The sequence below is a fragment of the Haliotis rubra genome, unplaced genomic scaffold (genome assembly GCF_003918875.1).
Source record: "Haliotis rubra isolate DU_JTF1 unplaced genomic scaffold, ASM391887v1 Scf449, whole genome shotgun sequence".
Lineage (NCBI taxonomy): Eukaryota > Metazoa > Mollusca > Gastropoda > Lepetellida > Haliotidae > Haliotis > Haliotis rubra.
Window position 1 is genome coordinate 720,410 of NW_025767134.1, and position 20,367 is coordinate 740,776.

At 37.9% G+C, this 20,367-nt stretch overlaps 2 protein-coding genes across 2 annotated transcripts in view; both read right to left on the reverse strand.

Annotated features, from left to right (window-relative positions):
- Positions 1 to 298: 298 nt before the first annotated feature.
- The window catches only part of LOC124289765 (receptor-type tyrosine-protein phosphatase alpha-like), a 34,754-nt gene continuing 14,685 nt past the window's right edge, over positions 299 to 20,367 (reverse strand). The window contains exons 4-16 of the mRNA XM_046726419.1: positions 8,835 to 9,497; positions 7,608 to 7,698; positions 7,414 to 7,493; positions 7,024 to 7,100; positions 6,568 to 6,655; positions 5,989 to 6,062; positions 5,772 to 5,808; positions 5,460 to 5,557; positions 5,171 to 5,296; positions 4,707 to 4,858; positions 4,359 to 4,494; positions 4,073 to 4,200; positions 299 to 3,613 (exon numbers count right to left, since the gene is read on the reverse strand). Of these exons, the coding sequence (XP_046582375.1) occupies positions 3,376 to 3,613; positions 4,073 to 4,200; positions 4,359 to 4,494; positions 4,707 to 4,858; positions 5,171 to 5,296; positions 5,460 to 5,557; positions 5,772 to 5,808; positions 5,989 to 6,062; positions 6,568 to 6,655; positions 7,024 to 7,100; positions 7,414 to 7,493; positions 7,608 to 7,698; positions 8,835 to 9,330 (1,821 nt within the window). The 5' untranslated portion in view covers positions 9,331 to 9,497 and the 3' untranslated portion in view covers positions 299 to 3,375. The remainder of the gene's footprint in view (positions 3,614 to 4,072; positions 4,201 to 4,358; positions 4,495 to 4,706; positions 4,859 to 5,170; positions 5,297 to 5,459; positions 5,558 to 5,771; positions 5,809 to 5,988; positions 6,063 to 6,567; positions 6,656 to 7,023; positions 7,101 to 7,413; positions 7,494 to 7,607; positions 7,699 to 8,834; positions 9,498 to 20,367) is intronic.
- On the reverse strand, positions 13,302 to 19,060 carry LOC124289739 (receptor-type tyrosine-protein phosphatase kappa-like). The gene is made up of 9 exons (XM_046726381.1): positions 18,955 to 19,060; positions 18,718 to 18,797; positions 17,699 to 17,735; positions 17,396 to 17,493; positions 16,603 to 16,728; positions 15,798 to 15,949; positions 15,205 to 15,340; positions 14,829 to 14,956; positions 13,302 to 14,200 (listed from the first exon to the last, which is right to left on the reverse strand). The coding sequence occupies exons 1-9, from the start codon at positions 19,058 to 19,060 to the stop codon at positions 14,080 to 14,082; spliced, it is 984 nt and encodes a 327-aa protein (XP_046582337.1). The 3' UTR covers positions 13,302 to 14,079.

A 20,367-nucleotide genomic window follows, 5' to 3' on the forward strand; every position in this document is an offset into this window, starting at 1 on the left:
CAGAATCGTCTGAAGAGAATCAGTCAATCTAAACATGTTTAACAAAGCAATTATTTAGGATATCTAGACTAGAACCTAATATATACCTTTGTACAATAAATCCATCTTCAACTGTACGCACACATGAAACGTAAATCAGTTTAACGTACACATGGACTGAAAACTATTTCAGAGCTATGGTGTGTGTGTGCGTGTGTGTGTGTGTCAACAAACTGTAAATTCTTGATTATTTGCAAAATACAGAATATTGCTCATTCAAATATAGACGCATTAGAAAAAATAAACAGCACACTAATACTCAGATTCAGATTCAGATTCTTTATTTAGCTTTAACTTTACAGACAATCGGTAGTACACGAAAATTGGTACAGGTGGATGACTAGACATTGACTATAATTGAGAATGTACAGAAAATTACCTATTTTTAGCAATCATTTAATTTCTGAGACAACAGGCTTTATACAAATATTTACCTAAATTACATAACTTTTTTAGATTTCTACCACTTAAAAGTTGAATAAGTTTATGCATTGATGGACATCTGTAGTAATATGGTTTTATATATGACTTTCTATAGTTATTATAATATGGACATACTGACATAAAATGGAACTCGTCTTCATTATCGTCTTCACCAAAAAACTTTCTTTCTGTTATGTTAACATAACTGTATCTGCCAGTTTCTATTGCTAAATTATGAGAACTTAGTCGGAATTTATATAAATAGTTCCTAAAGAGGTTCAGGAAAGTTTTACATAGCTAATATTGCAGTGTACAATTATCAATAATATTTCTATAAATTACACATTTTGGTGAATTCGATAAATTACTAAAACCTCTTGAGACGCTTGATCTAAGATTCGCTGCTTTACAACAGGTAGGTATGCAGGACATATCTCTTGTCTAAGCCATAATTCATTGACACCAATGCTAGATAAAATATTTTTCACCTGATACGCCCAGTTATTAACACCACGGGTCTCCATTTCCTCATATAAACATTCATAACAATTACGAAGAATAAGATTATTTGTGAGAAGCAAATTACACCAATACATTATTATATTAAACTGCACTCATGGTACTGTTTTCAGGCTGGTTGATTGGTTTGTTGTTTTACGCCGCACTCTGCAATGTTACAGCTATATGGTGGCGATCTGTCAATAATCAAGTCAATCAAGTGATCAACTTCTTTAGCATCAATCTACGCAATACCACCCGATCAAGCATGGGTTGTTGAAGACCAATTCTAACCCGGGTCTTCAAATGAAGGATAGTCAAGACTTGCTATTTTTTGTTTGACGCTTTATGTTATTAAAAATGCCTTAACGAGTGATTCCGCTCTGGTAAATCAAATAGAGAATGCAACGCAGGAAAGAAAAACATCAGAGTTTGAAAATGTTGCCCCGGGCAGTTTTGTTAAAGTTTTGTTTCCGTAGACATTTCCGCAACACACACCGTGAAACTGAACCTTGAAACGAAACTCCACCATAGTCGTATTTTTCGGGAAAATAACCCGAAACTCGCTGTGTTACACAGTTACACAGTTACCAGTTGCTACTCACGACTTTTATATAATCATCATTTTGATATAGTCCCTTGCAAATCATACAGAAAATAAAATATTTAAACAATTACGGTTGCTACTCACGACTTTAGAATAATCATCATCTTGATATAGTCCCTTGCAAATCATACAGAAAATAACATATTTAAACAATTACGGTCGTATATACACATCAGATGTATTTGATGCGAAAACATAGGAACAGATGAATACAAACCATGAAAAGGAAATTAAACAAGGGTGTAAACAAGTGATACTGAAGGATCGAGTTGTATTTAAAATTGAGTTGCATTTAAAATTTAGTTTTATTTACAATTGAGTTTTATTTACAATTGAGACGTCAATACTGATGCCTTCATTAATACGCTTGCATATTGTCGAAAGCAGTTTTAATTAACTTATCAACAATCTATTCTAAATGCCAAATTTAGTGTTTGGTTTATTAATTACGTTTTCATGTGCCACATGAGTGAGCTGAGTGAGTGAGGTGTTTGAGTCAGTTCCTGTCATCCAACTCACATGTATTATGAACTTATGGATTTGAATCGAACGTTACACATAATGTTCCAATAAAATATAACATGAATATGTTAAAGTGGGTAAATGCAATATTGAATTAACCTTTCTCCAGTTTATCAGATAGGAATTAATTAACCTTTAATTAGTTATATACAGTTTGTCTACTCTTTATGTAAAGACGATATACAAATATACACATTGTTGCTCACACCGTTACTACCACACACGTGTAAGTGCTATATTAGGTTAAGCATCACCCTTGACAACAAACTAGCATGTCCCTCAATATATACAGCGGACTGAAGCATTATATTCACCGATTACAATCCACAAAGGTCACATAATCTTTATTGCTTTGATTAGCATTCTAGAAGTTGGGTAGATGAAGAATGAGGACTTTTTTCACCACTTGCTTAACAACGACATTAGAATCTCGATGTCGAAACGTCGACTTTACAGAATAAAGAAGTTATATATCCATAGAAATAGTCCTCATTCTTTATATTGTTCCTTGAAAAATAGTAATTCCTTATAATGTTTCATTTCATTTTAGACTCAACTTAATGGACATTGCTTGTATTAAGTTGTCCTGACATCAACTCTATTCCTAAACATTCGCGACTTCATACATGACGCAAGTTCCATGAGGACGATGAGTCTCATATTCTTTTTGGATGTCACGAAAATAATATTTTAAAGAAAATAGATCTTGAAACATAATTGGTGTTAGCAATAATGACATCTTTCATTTCAATTATGACCTCTCAGATTGTCCCCGTGGCTCTGATTGTCTTTGCTTGGGTTTGAAGCTTTTTATTATTGGAAGTAAGGAAACACGTATTGAAGTATATATCATGCAAATAAGCATCTCAGTTGTGAACAGTGTTTAGTGGCACATAATTGACATGAACAACAAGGGTGTGAGTAGGAAAGGGTGTATGACAAACCGTTTCCTGGGTAAAGTGTTTTACGGTAAATATACATAATAAGGAAATAATGCATCTTTCGTTTGTACACAATAAATTCTTGCAATGTTAGTTGAGTGAATAAAACAATATAATCATTATATCGCTGCATATGTCATCACTGAAATACCTTTTAACAAGCTACATTGAATAAGGCTATATACAAAGAGCAAAATGTCACCAGCTTCATGTAAAACATATACAGTTCTACACTCATCCTTATGTTATATGTAACGATCCTTTGATACGCGTTGATTAAACATGTAGTACTACATTATTGGAACACGATAATTTTTCTTTTGTGTCGGTCTGTCTCTGCTGATCCTACAGGGCTGTGACCCAGCTCATTCTCCCGTCCTCTTTCTCTGTCTCCTCTGGTGAAAGTCTCTCCTCGTCATGATGATCCGCCCCTCTTTCGAGCAAGGGCAGTGTTTCGCTGACCACAGTAATGACATCTGGGAGAGGTTTCGGTCCTCCTGGAAGGAGTTTCTTCCTCTTGTCCAACCTGCACGTCCACAGCAGGTCATACTCCTCATCCTCATCCACAGATCCGTCTCCATCACTGTCACAGAAACACACTATTTAACACCGACAGCTGGTGACATCTACCAGATCCATAACAGTCTACTGGGTGACTGAATGGAGTTTATAGCCAATTATGGCTCCAGATATCATAGATAAAGAATCAGTTAATTAACCGCATGCCGGCATTACATATGCATGTAATATAATTATGCATATAGATAAATGCGACCGAATCGTTTCCAAATTAAATGAGAATTTCTTCAAAACAACAGCCCATTGTGCGATTTAGACTAAATCATGTTTTTATAGTCGCTATCAAATATTGACGATTCCAGGTGTACCTAAAGAGCATATTCTGCCCAACGGTGACACCAGTCAGAAACAACATATACAGTTACATGTTACAGTCATGTTAAAAAACAAATTTGCGAATTAAATCGTTTTGTCGCTGATGCGTGATATGTGGAATGTCAATATGTTATACGTAGTGACCAACCTGTTCTCTGCATTGCACTTGGACCAGCATGATTCACACTGGACTCGAACCGGCTTCTTGGCACGAGGGAGGATCTCTAGAGACCGTAGCGCCGAGTTCACAATACTGTATATGAAGACGTACTGCTCCTGGAACAGACCGGCGGAGATTTAGTTTAGTTATGCCAGTTTTTAACACCAACGTGTAATTTCATTTGGACTTTTATGTGATATGACTTAATTTAGCAATGATATAAGGTTCCAAGAATGCATCACATACACACTCGATACAGATAAATGTACTTTACTTTAGTCTGAACCATTTTCATCCTCTTCATACGGAAGTGCTGCACACAGTTGTAGACACAGACTCGACCCTCGTTCCGGGCCTGGTCCAGTAGGTAGTCCAATGCTAGGAATGTCCCAGTACGTCCAACGCCAGCACTGTTAGGGTACAAATATGAAAAAGAAATAAGAAAAGGTGAAATGACTTCAAGTTTTACAATGGATAACTCATTGAAATACTTCACCGGGGTTTCATTACAGTATTACTGATTTATGAACTAATATCCAAATAGTTTGAAATCTGTTGTCCATCACACCTTCCACTATTTTGCAATGAAGATGGTCTTATTTGAAGATGGTTAATTCGTTACCTGCAGTGAATAACTAATGGTCCTGTCAAATCAGGTCCTGTGTCCTTCACTACTTTGTAGAAGTGTAACAGTGAAGTGCTGTCCTCCGGAACTCCGTGGTCCGGCCATTTGGTGAAGTGGAACTGGTTGACCACTCTTGTCTCTGTACCCTCCTGCAGTGACATATGCGAAGGATGAGCTTGGTGTATAGAAATTCTTACAGGGAATAAGAAAAACAGGAGTCTACTTTTGTGGAAAGGTTAATTTAAAATCCCCATCAACAAAATATCTGGCAGGCATAAACGGTGCAGGATAATTACCTTCCAGGTGTCAGAAAGATGGCAGTGGACATGTACATCATCTATGTTCCAAATGGTCATGGATCGAAAGGTATAGGTCACTTATTGTCCAGGTGGCCAGGGAGGAGAGCTTGAAGGAAGCCTACGTTTTAGATGGATACGGAGCAAAGGGTGTAGGTGACCTACCTTCCAGATTGCCAGAGTGCGGAGGGTGTAGGTCTCGTACACCTTCTCCTCTACACACTGAACACTCATTCTGTCGTAGGCCGTTGCCTCAGCGCTGCAGAAGGGCCAGTACCTCTCGCACTTCACCTGCAAGTGATAGGATAGACACATTAAAGTGCAATGAATTTGAATATACAATCTACCAATATTACTTAAACCTATATCTTTAAGAATTTTTGTTCATTGAAGTCCAGCCTTCTTATTCAGCCCTGTTAGACAAAACAAATGTTTCTGATATTTGTGCTCTCACCTTCCCCGCCTCCACAAGATTAGTAACCATGACAATCTTGGTGCTGTTCAGTTTCCATACCATCCTCCAAAAGTCGTCAACTGTTTCTTCCGACGGACCTGTAACAATGCGTTTACGTTGATTCACTTACATATGAAGTAACCTCACAGAATTTCTATCGAACCACACAGCATCTAGTTAAAGTGGCAGATCAGCTGGCAGAAGCTAATTATTGGGCAACCAAAGTCTGGACATTAGAAAGTAAACATTATTTATATCATTTGTTTGGAATACAAATTGCTATTCACTATGACATATATGACCATGAATTACCTTGCGCTGCTACATAGCGTGTTCCTTGTCTGTACCCCTGTAAGTGTAAAACGTTCTAATTAGCCCAGGGTTTATTAAACTAAGTCTGTAGAAAATACTAACAGTAACCTTGCGCTGCTATGTTTGGTTCCTTGCTGTAGTTACAGTGTATACTGATGTTGGATTAAGCTTTAGATGTTTGCAGATAATTTACTTTTTGGGAGCTGTATCTACTTACATCTATGTAGGAGGCGTTGATGTAGTCGCTGTCGTCTTCCTCCTCTATCTCCAGAGGCACTCTTGTGGCATCAACTGTGAACATGAAGTCCAACGTAACGACAAGAACAGGAACTAGCATAAATATATGATATCAAACTTGAAATCCTTGAAATCAAACTTGAAATAGTGATGGAAATACACATGCACGCGTGCACGCACACACACACACATATATACATACATACACACACATATATACATACATACATACACACACATACATACACATACATACATACACACACATACACACACATACATACATACACACGTGCACACATACATACATACATACATACATACATACATACATACATACATACATACATACATACATACATACATACATACATACATACATACATACATACATACATACATACATACATACATACATACATACATACATACATACATACATACATACATACATACATACATACATACATACATACATACATACATACATACATACATACATACATACATACATACATGAAAGATGTATAACAATCACCAAGCTGTTACAATAACATACACGGAAGCACATCTTTGTATCGGTTCTTCTCGAAGTTCTCTTCCAAGGAGGCACAGTAGGTTGATTTGATATCCGGAGTAGGCAGTTTCTGAAACAGGAGGTTGAATAACAGTAGCAGATTAGAACATGTAATTTTTGCTGCTCTCACCAGCTGCTCTACTGCACACACTGAATTTTAACAATATTGTTGTAATCATCACATTAGCTAGAAACACATTCGACTGAGAATAACAGTGATGAAATAATATTTTAGAATCATACTATGCCAACAGTTGCAGTGACATTTTGCATTTGTCATTCCATATCTTAAGTGAGTCACTGTCACCAAGTGGTCATGGAAATATAGACTATCAATTATATATATTGATCATTTGCAAGGCTATTTTACGTTTTACGCAACGTGGGGTAGTTTCGTCATCAGATCATCGGAACTTGCGATTCTCTGACTATACTCACTTTGAACTCTTCTAGCATGTGATTCATCCAATCATCTCCACAAAGCTCCTCACATACGTCGACATGTAACATCGAATCTGGCGACATTAGAAGACATCTATTCTGCATATTTTATTCCTAAAAATACTACCATTTCACACCGAACAATGCAATACAAATAACGTTTATATCTATCTTTCATATTTAGGTACTTATTTGCATAATACCGAACTCATAGCATTCCGTCACTTTTCTCAAGAGATGTCTTATATCAATAATAACACAGCATGTTTATTAACACGACATTACTTGACACATGTATATAATATGAGAAGCTACAACAATACTACGGTACTAATAGTTTACTATTATTAAACACATAAACAGATATGCATAATTACAAGCTCTCACCAGCATATGAAGTGTAGGTTGGATTTGAGGTGCCTGGGAATATTCTTATCGGAAAATGATGTCGTCGTTTCAGTCTTCTTCTATTAAAAACAATAACACAAAGTTCAGATGATGCATGGTGCGAAAGTATCGATACCTTCATACGCTAAAGATCAGATGTGATCTATTTATGCCTATTTTAACTCTTAACGCACCTTTTGTATATAAGCACGGAAGACAGGACGATGAGCAAAGCTGCCACAACAAGTGCAGATGCTACAGCCGCAATGGGAACGACACCCAGTCCTGAAATTAATGACATGCAAATTTATTATTATTGACATTGACTTTGACTCGACATCCTCGCGTAAACATTCTTGTTCCATATATTGTAACTTGTGAACCAAATCTCTAACTGAAACGGGGTAGGTAGATATTTTCGTAATGTCATACAACATATAGATACGAATCTCACTTAACTATGGCTCCATTTATTTATTGTGACCGGATATCCCCATGCATATTTTTATGTACAAGCCTCTTTGTGTGTGTTTGAGTATAAAAGTGCGTATGTGCGTGTGTGCGTGCGTGTGATGCTGTGCTTCATTCTGTTCATCATGTGCCAGACATACAGCCATACAGCGGTTTCTACTTTTTCCACTTCATACTTTGGCTAGTTTATCACAACCGACAAACTTCTGTGTGTTATCGATTAGTTGTTGCGACAGGAAGCATCGCAGTTCTTCTAACAGCTGTACAGTTATAAGAAGGTGGTGTTCTGCAGTGATACCCGGTATTTCAACACGGTCCAACAATCACCATATCGTGTTGGACAGTTCATTGTACAGTTAACTCACTTCTTGTAGGGCATCCATCTGTCTGCCCCACACAAAGCTGGATATGTTTATCTGTTTGCCGTCTTACATCAGTTATACACTCCCCTTTTTCTTTATCATGTCTACATCTACCGTTTGTGGGACAACATCACAGTAATGTGATTTTCAACGAACAGTTGACACACTCCCTGTGTCTTTATCACATCCATCTCTACCATCAGGGGAAGCTCGAGTTACAGAACGTACCCTGTAACCATGCTGATGGCTGTCACTCTACCTTGGGTAATCTACATAAGATCCATCTCCGTATCCGCACGTACAATAATAATCGGTTCTCGCGGACCTACTCTGAACCGGAATCCGAAAGGATATTTTTATGCACACTTTGTTATATTTATTGTTTTTCCTTTCCTTGATGTAGCTTTTTTCATTCATCATACATAGTCATAAGTTAACTATATAATATATATAACATATAATATATATAACAACCGCCACGATCTCCCGTAATTCTATCACACAATCACAGCAAAACTACTTTTGATATTTGTGTATATTCGTGTAAGATTGATATTAAGACTAAAGAAAAACAAATTTACAACTTACCTAGGCAATATCCATCTTCAGTACATCCTTCCCTACAAGTATCAGGACAGGAAGTATTGCAGTACTTGCCACTGTTCCCTGGTTTACATCTCTCGCACTGCCCTATCTCCTTGTCACATCCATCTCTACAGCTAGGGGGACAGGTGTCATTACAATTCTTCCCTCTGTAACCCGGCTCACAGCTGCCACACTCCCCTGTGTCTTTATCACATCCACCTCTACAGTTGGGGGGACAGGTAACATCACACTTGTCCCCTGTGTAACCTGGCTCACAGCTGCCACACTCCCCTGTGATCCTATTACATCCACCTGTACAGATGGAGGGACAAGGTGTTCTACAGTGTTGACCGTAATACTGGGGATTCTGACACGGTCCTGTACAACCATCACCATAACGTTCACACTGTGTACAGGCTGTAGGACAGTTCACACCACAGTTATCTCCCTTCTTGCCGGCCACACATCCCTCTGTACACACAACACGGGTGTTGTTCATCTGACAGCGAGAGTTGAGACAGGTGTCTGGACAGTCATGTTGACACTGTTTACCATAGAACCTGGAGTCCAGACACTGGAGACACTCTCCAGATGACGTCACATTGACACAGCGAGGTAGACACACACCGTCAACACAGGTCACGTTGTTACCGTCACAGGTTGGAACTGCAGTGAGGTGGTTTGCAATAGAAGGTCAGACACACTGTTCTATCGAAACACAATATGTACCTTTCGTCGGCCACTGTCAACTCAACGAAATATAACAAAATGGTAAATATATGCCGGATTTGTTCCAGGGACATGAATATTTGTAATACGTATACTACCCATGCCACTTCACCAATGTTTGATGTAAAAATTTAAATCGTGCATACACTTTCTCATTAAACTGGTATATGCAGCGTTATCAAATGCAAATAAGATAGAAATATGAGTGAGTAAGTAAGGTTTCACACCACTTTTAGCAATATTCCAGCAATATCACGGCGGGGGACATAAGAAATAGGCTTTACACATTATACCTATGTGGGGAATCGAACCCGAACGCTTTAACCACTAGGCTACCCCACCGCCCCCATAGAAATATGCATAAGATTGGGAGTTTATAGCAAATGCAAAGTAGCGTATTTTGTTCAAGTATTGCTACTTGTTAGATTAAGGATTATCAAGTAGATCCAGGTCTTTACCATGTATAATAAGCTCTAAGACACCGATGGCATGTACAAAAGAAGCCATGTCGTTGTTATTCGTGCGTTATGAGGACATCTCTTCGTGTTGTGGACCTCATCTGTAAGAATAGGCAGGATTTATTATAATTGAAAACATATGAATACGCACGTGCACGTGCACGCACACACGCACACGCACACGCACACGCGTACATCGAACAAAGTAATGTATTATCAAGGCGAATGCTTATATATGTAAATTGTCAACACTTGTTTAAGGATAAATACACAATCAATCTACATGGGGCTAGAAATTTCACGCTGTGCATACAATGAGTAATCTGAAGTCAAGCATAGATCATAGCATATGCGCACATTAGAAATGAAATTATATTTGTTAATGTCCTTGTATGTCAGACCATTCCACATTGAGTTATACTTTCACACTTGCAACAATACATTGACAGTGAATTTATATAAATTGTAAAAGGTAAATGTTAAATATTACATTTTATCGTTCATATTTATCAAGAAACAGTCTTACCTTTCTGTCGATGAATGTAGGAATACACTGCATGTAAGGTTAAGCGACTTTGGCACCATGTGTAACATAACACGGCAGTTTGTCACGGCAGTCGACCAACCGCAGTCACATATATTATTCACACGCGGAAATATATATTTCCGGCTGGCTAATAACATTCGCTTCTAGACCGATGGTTGGCTCAATTTCTAGAATGTTTGTTTGTCGAGTTTCTGTCCACGTTTAAATGGTGAGATTTACAATAAGATAATATTGAATTCGTCAAAATGAAGACGACATGTTTTGTAATAATTATGAAAAGGTTAGAATTTAACTCATATTAAACATAGATAGCCCCTTTTCCATAATAATCTGAATAACATTTATTATTACATGGATTATTGTGATAATGTGAAGAATATGTTTCGACTAGTCATTTCATGTGATACCGATGTTGCCACATAACGAAACTCATAGTAGATGAATGTCCTTGGCGTCCATGAATTCAATTGTTTTAATTGTGTTGACGAGTATTCCACCAGCCTAATAGAAAACAATTGATATGACAACCAGTATATACCGCCGCAAACTTACTGTTGAATTTGAAAATTAGCTTATTTCAATTTGATATATCCATATGTCTTCGGAATATTTTGTAAAATATGGAATACTTGAGTGCATTTCTTCTACAGCCAAATGACAGACCATCAAAGAATCAAAATGGAAGGATTAAGCCACTTGTCTTGCAATATCGCAAAAGAACTACAGATCTGAATGTGTTAGAAATTACCTTACGAATGCTTTATCCACAATGGTGTCAGTTTCATACTCCACCATACCACAAGCTGGTTTCTCCTTCCAGTTAGAATTGTGTTACTGGTGGCCACCTTAATTCTAAACAATACCAGTCATGATTTCCCTGTATCTAAATATATTTTCACAGACGATGATGTCAACTGTCATGATTTCAACCAGCAAATCACATTATAATTAAGGTTATAAATGTATGCAGTGAAATACCAGCATATGTGATCGGAAGCAGATTGCTCATACAAATGGATAAATAATGCGCAGTGCTATCTCACATTATTTGTTTGAGTGGCATTCTAGCAGTTGGTGGTATAGAGATGACAAAACATTATGTATGATCAACTTCTTTATTTCAACAATGGCGACGTTTCGGTGTAGATTCTTATACCGTTTTCAAGCATATGCGAGATGACATACAAAAGAATCTATACCGAAAGGTCGCCATCGTGAAAATAAAGAAGTGGATCATCCATAAAGGTTTGACATCTCTATCTCATATTATGTATCGCTCTTGTTCACTAAATCGAATGCCAGACCTGCTGATTGTGTTACAGCTAGTTAGGAATTGGCCTTTAAAGTTACTGAAATATATATCACTGCTACAACCTACTTGAACATCGTCTTTGTGTCCTTTATAATGCACCTGCAACTGCACCTGCATATAACACCATACCTGGTACTCTGTGTTGTAAGAAAGGTCTTCTAATGTGAGCATAAGGTGTTGAGATTGTGATTGCCTCCGCCTGCATTCCCGTGACATCATGGTTCTGTGGCATGTGTTTGTTCTCCCACATGGAGATGCGGCCTTGTGTCGGTCGTGAGATCGGGTGGTCATTCTCAGTGACGTGGTTGTTTGTATGTCATCAAACCCCGATAAGCGTGTGCTGTTAGCGTCAATATTTACTTGAGTTCGTACCCATGAAGTGCACAATATATTTATAATTTACAGTAGATGAACTCAAATGTGATAGCTTTTGTTGTAACGATAACTGTATAATCCATATCCTATGTATTGTCATATGTTTATGACCCGTGAAGATCCGGGTTAGAATTGGTCTTCAGTAACCCATGCTTGTCGTAAGGGGCGACAACGGGATCGGGTGGTCAGGCTCGCTGACTGGGTTGACACATATCATTGTATCCCAGTTGCGTAGATCGATGCTCATGCTGTTGATCCCTGTTATGTCTGATCCAGACTGGATTATTTACAGACCGCCGCCATATAGCTTGAATATTGCTGAGTACGCCGTAAACTCAACTCAGTCACTCACTCACTCATATGTTTATACTTTATCATCTGTTTTCATAAATCATACTGCATGTTACTTTACAGGTCGGTTTGATTGAAAATGAATATTCACGAAGAAGTCAGTGTCGCACGGTCGCTAATTGAATATTCATTTCACTTGGGTGGCGAATCCGAAACACTCATTTTCCGCCTTGCACGAAAGGGCATTTGCTTATTCCGTATAACAGTAGTTGCAAGTACACGTGGAAATACAAACTCAAAATAAACAAAAAATGCTAAGATTGTAAGGTTCTTTCTATAATCACCATCAATAACACGGAATTATATTTGAGTTTTCCCGATATGATTGTCGTGGATGCAAAATCTTCACAACATGCATCCTGATGTAAAGAAATCAAATTCAAGTACACCTATTATATGGACGAAATGAGTCTGATAAGTCGAAACATATTTTACTGTCAAATCATTCTGATTTGACTTTTTCACATCTGAATGTTCTGTACATATACACAATTTATCATCATTTTGGTAATTGACAAATCAATTAAGCCCAACTCGCTCACAGACGCTTTAAATCGTTGTGGATGTGTATTCGTAAGCTGAAACTGAGGGGTAATTATTACTGGTTCACAGTGAAAATGTCTCTAAACATGTTCAGTATAATAATATTCTAAATCCATTCGTTGATTGCATCATATTCTGAATAAATCACAATACAATTATTTGGTACATGTTTTATTGATATATTCCATCATTATTGTAATGCAAATGACCTTCAACAAATTTACAGAAAGACGAAATACGCCTTCATGGCGTGTCATTGTGAAGAAGGAACTGCACTGTTTTTCTTCCATTAAGGGTGGCCATGCTACAAAGACATGGGTGAATCGGTGAAATTGTTTTAGGAGGAAAACATGCTGTCATGCAGTTCCCAACTGAATACACCTTTACCAGCTTTGTGGTCATGGGACTGACATATACATGGACCATAGTCGGAATAGAATCCACGAATAACTAAGGTTCCCGAAGCCACCATACACAGAAGTGAAATGATTTTAATTCTACAGTAACCATTTTCTTAAGACGGAAAGCAGGAAGTCTTAATCTGTCAGTCCGCTGACGATGCGGTTACTGTGAAAAATATATGATCATCATTTTAACATTTTGGATTTATATGTATACTTTAGTATTCGGAGGATTATTTGGAATTGAGACATGTCAGCTATCAGCATTCATATGTACCTGCTTGTACGACTGTCGAATCATGTCGAGGCTGAGGGACACTAATCTGCACAGGTAATGGTGACGCGGTGCACAGGTAATGTTCTCAACACGGTGCACGCGGTACAATGAATGATATTATTTTTATTTAAAATGAATGGCCACGGGGGGCAATAATAGTATGACCATAACTTGTGTTTAAAGTGGCAAATTGTCTTATTTCTCCAGGATGATGAAATAGAAAGACGTAACATCAACACAGATCTGTAAACTCAGTCACACACTCGTAACCACGACGCTGGGTTGCACCATAGACGCCCTGACGTCTTCAAAGTCACCGTACGCCACTGGCTCATAGTCAGAATCAGTGTCTTGATCTTGATCAATGTCATCCGAGCTGTGAACACAAGCGGACCACATTTGAACGTGTCGCACATGTCAGTATGTCAGAAGATATGGTATTATATTGAGCGTGAGACAAACTGTGGTTGTCTTTTCCAGTGTCAGTAAGCAACAGCATCTCACTAATTTGTCAGCGAAATCCCCAGGAAACAAAGAATTGGAGCGTCGTAAACTAGTATACCATAACACAGTCACGAACAAATTGTTACAGGTTTCTAGAAAACTCAAGAGCACATGTCGTTAAAGGTCGTTAAGTTATATTATGGCTTTATACATCATGTATGCTGTAATATTTTCCATCATAAACATCCGTGAAGGTCCGGGTTTGAATGAACCTTCAGTAGTCCATGCTTGTCGGAAGAGGCGACTAACGGGATCGGGTGGTCAGGCTCGCCGGCTTGGTTGACACTTGTCATCGGTTCCCAATTGCGCAGATCGATGCTCATGCTGTTGATCACAGGATTGTCTGGTCCAGACTCGATTATTTACGGACCGGCGCCATATAGCTGGAGTATTGCTGAGTGCGGCGTAAAACTAAACTCACTCACTCACTCACTCCATCATGAACACTCAACATGTTAAAGAAGCAGTAAACCGACACACACACCAAACAGTTGACTTACCCCTGTTTCTCATTCTCAAGTCGCCAGCATTTTTCACACTGCACAAGTACAGGATCGTAGTAACTAGGAAGGGTTCCCTGGGTTTGTAAGGCGCTAATCAGTATGTTGTGGATGAAGGAATACTGCTCCTGCAGACACGATGAGCATATGCTACAGAACACATTAATGCGGAACACAAAATAAACAGCTGTGCAAAACGTTATTACGTAATATACAGGAATATAATTTACTTCTAACTATATGAAATCATATTGTTAATTGTACCACTAGTGAGATGAAGTATTAAGTGAAAATATAATTATAAGTGTTCATTGTTTGAATTGCACATAAAGCACACTCACAGTATGAAACCGCTATACATTCAATAAACACTCACTTCTGTTTCAACCATCATCATCCTTTGAGCACGGAAAGTTTGTACGCAGCTGTAGACACAAGCTCGACCTTCGTACCTAGCTTGATCCAGCAGATAATCAAACGCCAGGAATGTTCCACAACGCCCAGCGCCAGCGCTTAACAAATAAACAGTTACCTTAATCAATAGCAGTAAAGACTCAATACACAATAGAAGCGACAATCCTTTTCATAAGAATATCTTGTCAGCATATTCATCACTCTGACTGATTATTATGCAACTCACGTTCTTAACATTTTCGGTTACTACAAGTGGCAGTAATTAATTATAAGTACGCTTCCTACTTTTCATGAATCACTATATAATACCTATTGTGACAGGGTTAGCGAGTAGGTTCCCGAAAGCACCATACTTAGAAGTGAAATGGTATAATTAATTCTGTAGTAACCATTTTATTGAGACAAAGCAGAAAATCTTAATCTGTCAGTCCGCTGACGATGCGGTTACTGAGAAAAGGTATGATTATCATTTTAATATTTTGGTTATGTGTACACTTTATCATTCGCAGGATTATTTGGAACTGAGAGATGTCAGATATCAGCATGCATATGTACCTGCTTTGTACGACTAAAGGTCCGTTAGAGTTTGGCCCTGTGTCCTTCACAATCCTGTGGAACTCCAGTAGTAACGATGTATCTCTCGGAACATCGTGGTCAGCCCAAGCGGTGAAATGAAACTGGAGAACCTGCCTTGTGTCGGAGTGCCCCTGGTAAAACAGTCATCATAGTTTCATTATAGACAAGACGTACGTTGATTACAAAATATTTACACATATATAATCGTGACAGTACTTGAAAATATGTTGGAACCCCAGCAACCTGCTCCGAGGGAAACATTCATGGATGAAGAGGTTGAGGGTGAATACAGCATAATAAATATGCATTCTTTTATAAATATCTATAATATTTGTCATGAGAAGAATATTCTTCCAAACGAAATATATATCCTCGTTGACATTGAGATATATATTGATATATTGAATTTCAGTTACTGTTTCTATGACGTTGACGCTATGCTAGAAGGGACAGGTAAATTGCACCTAAGCATTACACTATTTGCTGTGCAATCTAGTAGGACGAAGACAGCATTGTCTTCCATCACTACCTTGTAACGGGAGACTTCCTGGTGTTCTACTTATAACATGCGTGTACAAGTAGCTGCGACACATTTTGCCTTGATCCTGAATCTGCAACCATGGTATTTCCGTCACTGTGTTAATACAAACACATTGAAACCGGACGACACAGTTTCCAATGAAAGGCACTTGATTATGAAATGCCGGGTCATAGATTATGTCCCTTTACAAATACCGTTGCTGACGTAATGACCCAGGACAGACAGTGTTTCAGTTTCACTGACCTGCCACACAGCGAAGTTCCTGACAGTGTAAGATGGGAACACCGCCTCATCCACACACTGCACACAGACCGTGCCATACGCCCGAAATGTGGAGCCAAACACTGGCCAGTACCTCGCACACTTGATCTGCCAACATAGAACTAACAAATATATCACCTAACTAGAAGCGATTAAACCCTTTCCACATTCATGAGACATCTATGTTATCATGAGACGTTATCATGAGCAGATATTTGTTTCAGCAGTATTACAGCGGTAATTGTTTGTAAACAAATCGGGTCTGAATCAGACAATCCAGTGATTGTCACCATGCCATACGATGACAGAGCATGTGTTTATGAATCACTATGAAATAGTGATGATACCAGGTGTTCGGCAAACGGTGAGCGTATCCTACCCCACCGCAGGCACCCGTCATAAACATATGCATTGGTTTTAACTATTTACAAAGTGACAAGATATTAGATGATACACTTATTCACATGCAACTTGATATCAACACTCCTGGATGAAAGGCTAAAGAATTGAAGGTTCAGTTACTACATTATCGACTGGTCATTTTATATTTGAGGTCAAATGACAGTCAAGTGAGATTCTTCATTTGTCATTGGCACATTGATAATATATTGAGGGAAACAAATAAGGGAACACCACTTCGTGTCAGTGTTCCTTTATTTATTCTCAAATTTCCTCCCACAGCCCTATTCACAGCTATAAATTTCCTGTGTTCCTATATTTGTTTCTCTCAGCATAGTTTCTATTTTTACTGGAGATAGGATGAAGTAACATGGACCTTCCCGTTTTCTGCAAGTTCTGTAAGCAGCACAATCTTGGTGGCGTTCCGCTGCCATATCAGCCTCCAGAAGTCGTTAACTGATTTAAATGAAGGTCCTGTCAAATGGAAACCATGTGTTGTCAAGCTTGTGACATATGAGATATTGGCAATGTAAAGTTCGGAGACAGTTCTGTTAACTGACAAATTAACTGTTAAATGTACTAGATTATACGCAATCGAACAATAATCCTTTAGTTACTAAACAAGGTGATTATTTGAATAAATCTGTTCCAAATCGAAAGAGATGCCCTGCGAGTTTACCTTGTGCTGCAATGTATCGTATATTGTCCCTGTATCCCTTGAAACATACATGGAAATATAACAGATATTAGCATGACTTTAATATTACTTTATGCATACAGTGTATACATTCACAGTGTTTTGGACACACATTTTGAGACCCAAAAATAGGTATTTGTGTTATCACATGTACATTATGTTATCAGTTAGAGTTTCTACTTGGACGAATATGAAATTATCAAATGAAAACATAAATTAAAATCTAAATGTATGAATAGTACAGTTATGAAAGTCAGTGTACTATGTGCACTGTGGGGCAGTGTGTAACAACAAACTACCAATTTACTCACATTTATGAAGATGCGTTTATATAATCACTATCGTTGTTTTCTTCTGGCTTGAGCAATATTCTGTTTCCATCATCTGCAGTGACGGTTGGTAAGGATGTTTGAAAAACATACAGTCAAGAAAATGTATCATTAATTTCAACAATATATTATGAAGTTTGACAAATGTTGTTATAATACCTGAACGAAACGCACTTGAGGATGAAAGTACATTAGACCTGTCTACTTACATGGGAGAACACTCCTGTGTCTGTTCTTCACTCTGTTTTCCTCCGAAGCTCCACACTTTGTCTCTCCATAGTCCGGAGGTGCAAGCATCTGAAGAAGACGTTAAATAACGTGTTTCTGGTGCCAAGCTATGTGTATAGGAGGGAAATGTACCCGTAATCCGCAATCTATTCTTTAAAATGAGTTATTTCAATTGTAACGTGAAGTGTTTGCACTTCAAACACACATAGATATGAAATATTTCGAAATTTTGATAAAAAGATTGAAAACAAATACATCGTCAGGAGAAAGTATTTTAATTAATAATATTCCTCACATGGGTCCAAGCATTTGTTATGCCAAATATGGTTTCTATTGAGAAAGATATTGCCCATAAAGACAAGATATTTTTTATGTATGAAGGTGTCCTTATGTTGCATCCAGTGTCTAAAATGCCAATGAAACAGTTGAAGGTCACGTACTCACCTGAAACTCATTCATCATGTGTCTCATGTTGCCCTGATTCACCAACTCTTCACACAGCCTCACTTGTCCTAAATCTCTTCCTGCGAAAAAGTCAATGGATTAATGATTAATTATGTTAGATGTTTACGTAGAACACACAAAATTAAATAAAATTGACACACATATACAACAGTTTAGAGATATTTATATAAATGACATGTCTTGGTGTGTAATGTTCTGTATCACAGTCATTATCACCTTGCCACGAGGGTACATATATAGGGTTTGCCGTTGAAAAGTCTTTTCCAGAACTATCCCGGCCTCGACTAGATGACTTCTGTGTGTTGTTGTTCAAAGGACTCATCTCGCACTCTACAACCTTATTTTGTGTTTCTGCACGCTTTCTTTTCCTGAAAAATAGTGCAAGAATATAAACATGTTACTTTTATGACCATCAAGCATGGAATCACAGCACCATATTTGGTACACATATAATTGTTAATCAGGGAAAGCAATCTCGAAGGTGTTTAATGAGCACGGATCGCACAGTATTATGATGGTTTGGTCCCTGGGATTAGATGTTCTCTGAAGCACTTCCTTAAGAACCTTGTGCAGAGTTGTGTCCCTATTCCAAGCCCAAATATCCTTGTTGTGACTGACATACCCAGGTTCACCCAGGCTATGTTCTTTATGCATATCCTTTGACTGTACCATACCCATGCTTGCAGATTAATAGTGTGGTGATTTCACCCACATATAAATATAGGTACTGTATATGGAGGCGTTAAAACATAATTCTACCAGTGGAGATCGGGGTTAGTCTTCAGTAATCCATGTTTGTACTAATGGGATCAGCTGTTCAGAATCGGTTGATGCATTTCACCATATCATGAAGTCAATCACTGGACTGTCTAATCGAGACTCAATTAAGACAGTTGGAAAATTGCTGAATCTGGTGTTCAACAATAACAAGCAAACATAGAATTCGCTCACTATTGATAAAAAGAGTTGTCTGGCCTACCTTCTCCACAAAAAGACTCCGAGTAATAAAAGGCATCCAATGGCAAACAAGGCCAGCAACACAATGCCTGCTGTTTGCGATGTTGAAATTCCTTCGCCTGTAAATCAAAGTTATTTCATTATCGCCATTAACAGTCATCTTATCAATATCATCAGGCAAAGCGAACAATACAAAACATTCAAATACGTTTAAAGCCCTTTATATAGAGCAACAACTCTTTCACATATGTTTGATTAGGTACCAATCCACTATACATGCATTGTAACATGATGTGTATACATGGCAACAGATTTACATGACAATATTGCTGTGATGTTCAGTGATGTAACCTACTTGTGTATATAGAAAGCAAAATTCCCTAATTAAATGGCAATTGGTAACATGCTTGGACCTGAAACAAATGTACTCACATTCACAAAGATTCTGGCATTCTCTGGAAGTTAACCCTTCACATTCGTTACATGTGCAGTTTGTATTCATGGTTCTGTAAATACATTGATGCCATATGTTACTTATAATGTCGCACACATCTAGTTTAGCGTTGTGGAACGGGTAATATCAGGGATTTTATCAGGCAGTGTAATTGTTTGGCTTTTTTATGTTTTGTTAGAAATAGATCCTAGGTAAGTTGGCATTTCTATGTTGCTCAA